The sequence below is a fragment of the Mustela lutreola genome, chromosome 16, assembly GCF_030435805.1.
Source record: "Mustela lutreola isolate mMusLut2 chromosome 16, mMusLut2.pri, whole genome shotgun sequence".
Lineage (NCBI taxonomy): Eukaryota > Metazoa > Chordata > Mammalia > Carnivora > Mustelidae > Mustela > Mustela lutreola.
Window position 1 is genome coordinate 45,667,802 of NC_081305.1, and position 7,059 is coordinate 45,674,860.

The 7,059-nt window shown below is 47.1% G+C and overlaps 2 protein-coding genes across 2 annotated transcripts; one reads left to right on the plus strand and one right to left on the minus strand.

Annotated features, from left to right (window-relative positions):
- Window positions 1-4,128: 4,128 nt before the first annotated feature.
- EID2 (EP300 interacting inhibitor of differentiation 2) lies at window positions 4,129-5,348 on the minus strand. The gene has a single exon (XM_059152086.1). It carries the CDS (start codon window positions 5,247-5,249, stop codon window positions 4,668-4,670), a length of 582 nt encoding a protein of 193 aa, XP_059008069.1. The 5' UTR covers window positions 5,250-5,348; the 3' UTR covers window positions 4,129-4,667.
- Window positions 5,349-5,385: 37 nt separating this feature from the next.
- On the plus strand, window positions 5,386-6,623 carry LOC131818042 (ferritin light chain-like). The gene has a single exon (XM_059152085.1). The coding sequence runs from the start codon at window positions 5,653-5,655 to the stop codon at window positions 6,448-6,450; it is 798 nt and encodes a 265-aa protein (XP_059008068.1). The 5' UTR covers window positions 5,386-5,652; the 3' UTR covers window positions 6,451-6,623.
- The last annotated feature ends 436 nt before the right edge of the window (window positions 6,624-7,059 follow it).

Sequence of the window (7,059 nt, forward strand, 5' to 3'; positions counted from 1 at the left end):
CTCAGGGTCCTGGGATCCAGCTCCCCATCAGGCTCTCTGCTCAGTGGGGAGCCTGCTTCCCCTGCTCTCTCTGCCTGCCTCTCTGCCTACTTGTGATCTCTCTCTCTGTCAAATAAATAAATAAATACATCTTAAAAAACAAAAACAAATAAAAGGATTATACCTCATTTGTAAATAAGGATCATTTGAAGAATGGAAACATCACAAATTATCAGTATTCTATTAAAAATAACCCTAGGATCACTGAAGAGTCTGAAAAGGGCTTTGACAAAATTCAATCATCATTCTTTGTAAAACACACGTCTCCAGAGGGACAAATGTGTACGTGAGGTATTTCCACAAAATGGGGAACAAGACAAGGATGTCTGTCTTTCACATAATTTTACATTTGACAGAAGGAACTGGAATTTATAAGGAGAAAGAAGTTTTAGGTGTAAAAAGGTAAAGAGGCAATATTTTCGCTATTTAATAGGACTTGTTTTCCAACCTCAGAGAACCACATGAAATACTTCTATAAACAATTAAGAGAATTCAGTGTGTTAACAGGCTAGCAGGTAAGTATGTAGAAATGAATTCCTTTTTTTTTTAAACCAATTATTTTCAAACACACAGGCAAACTTTGAAAAAATGTAACAGAAATAATCCTCACTTACATAGGAAAAACAAAAAAAGGTAAATGTATGTAGGAATACATAACTAGATTTGTGAAAGGCCTGCTTTAGGAACATTCATTTGAGGATAAACATTAATATTCCTTTGAAGGAAACAAAGGAAATCTTTTTTAAAAATATGGGAAAATAGGGGTGCCTGGCTGGCTCAGTTGGTAGAGTGTGGGACTCTTGGTCTCAGGGTTGTAAGTTCAAGCCCCATGCTGGGTGTAGAGATTACTTAAAAAAAAAAAAAAAAAAAAAAAAAAAAAAAAAAAAAAAAAAATTTTTTTTTTTTAAAAGGGAAAATAGACCATTGGGATGGGAAGACTCAGTTTGTTTGTTTGTTTTAAATAAGATTTAATTTATTGATTTGACAGAGAGACACAAAGAGAGAGGGAACACAAGCAGAGGGAGTGGGAGAGGGAGAAATAGGTTTCCTGCTGAGCAGGGAGCCTGATGGGGGTTCGATCCCAGGACCCTGGGATCATGACCTGAGCTGAAGGCAGAGGCCTTAACTCACTGAGCTACCCGGGTGCCCCAAGTCTCAGTATCTTAACAATAGCAGTTACTCCTAAATTAACTGCTGTGGAATTCTAATAAAAAAGCATTGCTTGAGGAGCACCTGGGTGGCTCAGTCAGTCAAGTGTCGGGACTCTTGGTTTCGGCTCTGGTCATGATCTCCCGGTTGTGGAATCCAGTCTCCAGCCAGGATCCATGCTGGGTGTGGAGACTGCTTGAGATTCTCTCTCTTCCTCTCTCTCTGCCTGGCCCCCACACACTCTCTCTCTCTCTTTACAAAAAAAAAAAAAAAAAAGAAAAGTTTTGTTTTGTTTTTTAAATATTTTATTTATTTATTTAACAGAGAGGGAGAAGAGCAAGAGAGCACAAGCAGGAGGGCCAGCAGACAGAGCAGGCAGAGGGAAAAGCAGGCTCTCTGCTGAGCAGGGAGCTGGATGTGGAACTCGATCCCACGACCCCAGGATCATGACCAGAGCTGAAGGCAAACGCCTAACAACTGAGCCACCCAGGTACCTCTCAAAAGAAAAAAAAGAAAAGAAAAGAAAAGCGTTGCCTGAAACAACATAAGCTGACTTTGAGGCTGACTAGTAAGAGAAACAAAAACAGCCAAAGATACTCTGAAAAAGAAATGTAACGAGGGTTAGCACTACCAGATTTAAAATAATGTAGTCAGAAAATGAAAAGCACAGTTTAGTATACCTAGAAGCATCTTTAAACAAAGTTAGTGGGGAAAAGCTGGACTGGTTATTAACTGGTGTTAGAACAATACCAGTTTCTTTCTAAAAAAGAAATTTTGTATCCTTACCTCCTACAGGATAGATTCCAAGTGGCTCAAAGACTCAAATATACGCCAACTACACATACCTCCTCCAAGAAAACCTTGAGATTCAAAATCTTCCCCCCGTTTAAAAGAAAACAGCAAACAAAAGCAAAAGCAAAAAAAAAAAAAAAAAAAAAAAAACACAAAAAAAAACACAAAACCCACAAAAAACCAACAAACAATAAAAAACAAAAAAACAAAAAAAAATCCCAACAACTCCATACCAAAAGGCTTTCAGGATAACCAAATGCAAATGACCAACTGGGAAAACACACCTGTAACTCACATTACAAGCTATTCTATCATATCACTGTTACACAAATAGCCCTGGAATCAACACAGAAAGGGCAAAATTCTTCAGGACAGAAATGGATAGAAGCTATGAACAGTTCATGGAAAAGGGAATATACAGAACTCTCAGAAAAGATTTTTCAATCCTAAGAGAGAGGCAAATTAAAAAACTCATCCTGTCCAGGCGCGCCTGGGTGGCTCAGGTCATGATCTCAGGGTCCTGGGATCAAGCCCCGCATGGGGCTCTCTGCTCGGCAGGGAGCCTGCTTCCCCCACTCTCTCTGCCTGCTGCTCTCCCTACTTGTGATCTCTCTCTCTCTGTGAAATAAGTAGATAAAAATCTTAAAAAAAAATTTTTTTTTTAAAGAAAAAACTCATATTGTTGGGGCGCATGGGTGGCTCCCTGGGTTAAGCCTCTGACTCCTGGTTTTGGCTCAGGTCATGATCTCAGGGGCCTAGGATTGAGCCCCTGGGAGTCTGCTTGAGATTCTCTCTCTCCCTCTCTCCTCCCTCCTCCTGCTAGTGTGCACATGCTCGCTCGCTCTCTCTCAAAACAACAACATACTACCTTTCAAGTATATAGATTGGAAAAATCCAGACCATTGGTGGCTTACTATGTCAGCGAGACTGGAAGGAAAGGTCCTTCGGTTGCTGGCAGAAGTGGAATGTGGTACAACACGTACGGAAGGCAACTTTGCAGGATCTATAACATTTCAAATAAGTACCTTTGGCCCAGAATTTTGAATTCTGTAAATTCACACTATGGGTATCATATATAACAAAGAATCTAAGAAGCTGCTGATTATAAGCTGCTCCATCATTTTATAAAAGTTAAGGGAGGGGGGCCTGGGTGGCTCAGTGGGTTAAGCCTCTGCCTTCGACTCAGGTCGTGATTTCAGGTCCTGGGATTGAACTCCGCATCAGGCTCTCTGCTCCGCGGGGAGCCTGCTTCCCTCTCTCTCAGTCTGTCTGCCTCTCTGCCTACTTGTGATCTCTATGTCGAATAGATAAAATCTATTATTATATCGTCAAGGGGCACCTGGGTGGCTCACTTGATTAAATGTGTGACTTCAGCTCAAGTCTCGATCTCAGTGTCCTGGGATCAATCAAGTCCCCAGTTGGGCTCCCTGCTCAGCAAGGAGTCTGCTTCTCCCTCTGCCCCTCTAGCCCCTGCTTGTGTTCTCTCTCTCAAATGAATAAATAAAATCGTTTTTTAAAAAAGATTTATTTATCTGACAGAGACATATCACAAGTAGGCAGAGAGGCAGCCAGAGAGAGAGGAGGAAGCAGGCTCCCCTTGGAGCAGAGAGCCCGATGTGGTGCTTGATCCCAGGACCCTAGGATCATGATCCTGATCCTAGATTTCTTTAAAAAGAAATCTAAAGCAAAAGATGGGGAACCACCCAAAGGCGTGGTTCCTGGATAAGTAAATTACAGCATAACCAGCCACAGAATGAAACAAAATGCAGCTCTAAAAAAGAATGAGGAAACCTAGTTGTTTGGAAGGATCGTCAAGATACGTTCTTACTATAAAAGTAACTTATAAATCAGTAAATACACCAACTTTTGTGAAGAAATGAAAAACAAAAAAACAGACACCCCCCCCCCCCAGCCAAATACCCAAATTCGCATTTGCTTGTGTATACATAAGGACACTGCAAAGACAGAAGAGGCACCTACAGATGTGGGTTGTGGTACTGGATGGAGGGGCCAGGGAGGGAAGGCTTTTCAGCATGTATTTTACTTTTGGGGATGTGTGCATACATTTGCCAAAAAATAAAACAAAACAAAACCCCACCTTAAGTAAAAATTAAAAATGAAAGAAAAAAATCCAGAAACTTCAGAAACTCTCGAACACGTAATTTATCATGTAATATATACAACAGTTACATTGTTCGCCACTTGAAATGCCTCAGAAAACACAAAATCACCTTAGACTAAAACCTGACGCGAGGAGAGCGCAAATTCTGACAATTTCAAGTTCTCTTCCGGGGGCTTCCAGTCTGTCTACAGGGTAACTCAGCTGTGACTCCTTCTTGCTACCATGAGTATCTGACCATTTCTCTCCTCATCACCGGCTCTATTATGGCCAATATTTCACACCGAGTCTCAATTGCAGGAAACCTCTCCTTCATGTTGGGGAAGCAGTTTTTCAAAGACATTTCCACCACGCAGGGTCAAGAATGTTATCAGTCGCAAACCCAACGTCACAGAAGTCACGAGGCTTTGAATCTTTTCTCTCTCCTTCCTGATGCTTTTTCCTGATAAACCTCCCTTTCCCCACCCCGACGAGGCATGGGCCTTATCGCCTATACACGGACTTCTTACAAGGCCGCGACACGGCCGGCGCCAAGTCTCACTCCCCTGCACGCAGGTCCGTCGCCAGACTACTCCCTACTGATAAACTTATCACAACCGAGTTCTTCTATCAGAGGATTGATAACCTCAGACGCGGTGAGAGCTATAGTAAACGTCAAAATGTCAAAATCCATCCTCTGGGGATTCCGCTGATACTCGGCATCGAACGCGGCTTCCCGGGCTCTGCAGGCTTCCACAAACCTCCTGCGGCGTTCTTCCAGCTCCTGGATCCTGCCCGGGGCGATCGGGTAGTGTTCCAGATAGTGGCGGAGGAACTGCTGGTAATTAATTCCTAAAACACTAAGCGGGTGACGCAGGCGGAGGTACGGCAGCGCAGCGAGGCCCGGACCGTTCGCGGGCCGGGACCGGAGTCTGGCCTGCGCGCCCTCTTCCTCCGCCGGCCCCGCCAGCTCGCGGGCGACCGCCGCCTCGCGGGCTTCCCCGGCCGCCGCCGCCGCCGCCGCCGCCGCCGCCGGACCTTCTCGGGGCTCCGTAGGCCGCGCCGGGGCCGGCTCCCGCCTCCCACCGCCTACCTCCGCCTGCCGGACGTCGCGGTGGCCATTCGCCGCGTCCGTCTGCCGGATACTGCTGTCGGCGGGCAGTTCGGACATCTCGGACCGCGGGGGCAGCTCAGCCGCTCCCAGAAATATTGCGGTAAAGGGAGAGCGCGACTACCGGTGTGCAGCTGAGTGCGCATGCGCCAGCGCGTGCGCGCCAGGAAACGCAGGGCGCGATCCCGTGTGCGCGAGCGCAGGGCCTACGGCTCAACCCAGGCGCACTGCGCACGCGTCGTGCCCGGGCACCCGCTCTCCGCCAGACGCCACCTAGCGGTCGGATGTGCCATCACAGCTGAAACTGCCGTGGGGGGTGGGGGGTGTAACCGAACGTCTGAGGGCGGAGCCATGTATTCCATTTGGACCAGTTTAACGTTTACAAGGAAAGTCCTACAAGACTGCTTCTTGTTGGCTTTCCCAAGATCCCATCCAAGATGCTTCACTCAAAGCTTCTTCTCCCATGATTATAATGCCCCACCAACAGTGCGTCCGGCGGGCCCCTGGATCTGTCCAGTGTTTCAACAGAATTTGTGAACAGACCCAGGGCCACCCTTTATTCCAGACTCCGGTCGCTCTCCAGCCGCTGGTGCAGCCTCAACCCTCTGTACAGCCTCAACCCTCGGAACCATCTCCTCAGCTACCCTCTGCCTCCGGGGCCAACCAACACCGGTTTTTGAGCTCAGCTCCCTGTTGCCAACCAACCATGAGCTGTCAGGTTCGCCAGAATTACTCCACCGAGGTGGAGGCCTCCGTCAACTGCCTAGTCAACATGCATCTGCGGGCCTCCAACACCTACCTCTCCCTGGGCTTCTACTTCGACTGCAGCGATGTGGCTCTGGAGGGCTTGGGCCACTTCTTCCAAGAGTTGGCCCAGAAGAAGCTCGAAGGCGCCCAGAAGCTCTTGATGTTGCAAGAACAGCGCAGCGGCAGCTCCCTCTTCCAGGACGTGCAGAAGCCGTCCCACGACAAGTGGGGGAAAGCCCTGGACGCCATGGAAACCGCTGTGGTCCTGGAGAAGAACCTGAACGAGGCCCTTTTGGATCTGCACGCCCTGGCTTCCTCCCGTGCGGACGCCCATCTCTGTAACTTCCTGGAGAGCCACTTCCTGGGCGAGGAGGTGAAAATCATCAAGAAGATGGGCGACCACCTGACAAACCTCCGCAGGGTGTCCTGCACCCAGGTCGGGCTGGGCGAGTATCTCTTCGAAAGGCTCACCCTCAAGCGTGACTGTCAGCCTCTGGAGCCCAGCGACCTTTGAGGGGCCCCTCTAACATCCCTTTAGTCCCGGGGCTTCTGTCTGGGTTTGTCGGAGCAGCCAGCAGCCAGGCAGCTTTTTAACCACCTGGGAGAGGTCCTCCCCCAAGCTGTAGACCAAATGGAAACAATAAAGCATTTTGCAGGGGAGAAAGAAAGAAAAAAAAAGCCGCCTGTATTGTATACCAAAATAGTCTAGATTCGTGGGGTTTTTGGCGGGAGGAGGGAGAGGGGTGTTTTTTATTACTTTCCGTTTATTCATTTGTTTATCTTCCTCACAACAATCCTCTGAACTACTAAAGCTTTCTAATCATACTCCCTTCTTGTCTTTAACATTTCTTTGGCCACTCTTGGCCATTTTTTTTTTTCTAAATCGTATCTGTGCAGTATAACATAGAAAAGTATAGAAAATATACGGCAGGTTGATTGATCAGAAAGCCAACATCCACGTAACCACCACTGGAAATTGATTTTTTTCTTTCAATTTTTTAAAAGATTTCGTTTATTTAGTCAACAGACAGAGATCACAGGTAGGCAGAGAGGCAGGCAGAGAGGGAGGGGGAAGCAGGCTCCCTGCTGAGCAGAGAGCCAGATGGGGGGCTCTTATCCCAGG

Excerpts from the sequence above, each read along its gene's own strand:
- EID2 (XM_059152086.1), bottom strand. The coding sequence starts at position 5,249 with ATGTCCGAACTGCCCGCCGACAGCAGTATCCGGCAGACGGACGCGGCG.
- LOC131818042 (XM_059152085.1), top strand. The coding sequence starts at position 5,653 with ATGATTATAATGCCCCACCAACAGTGCGTCCGGCGGGCCCCTGGATCT.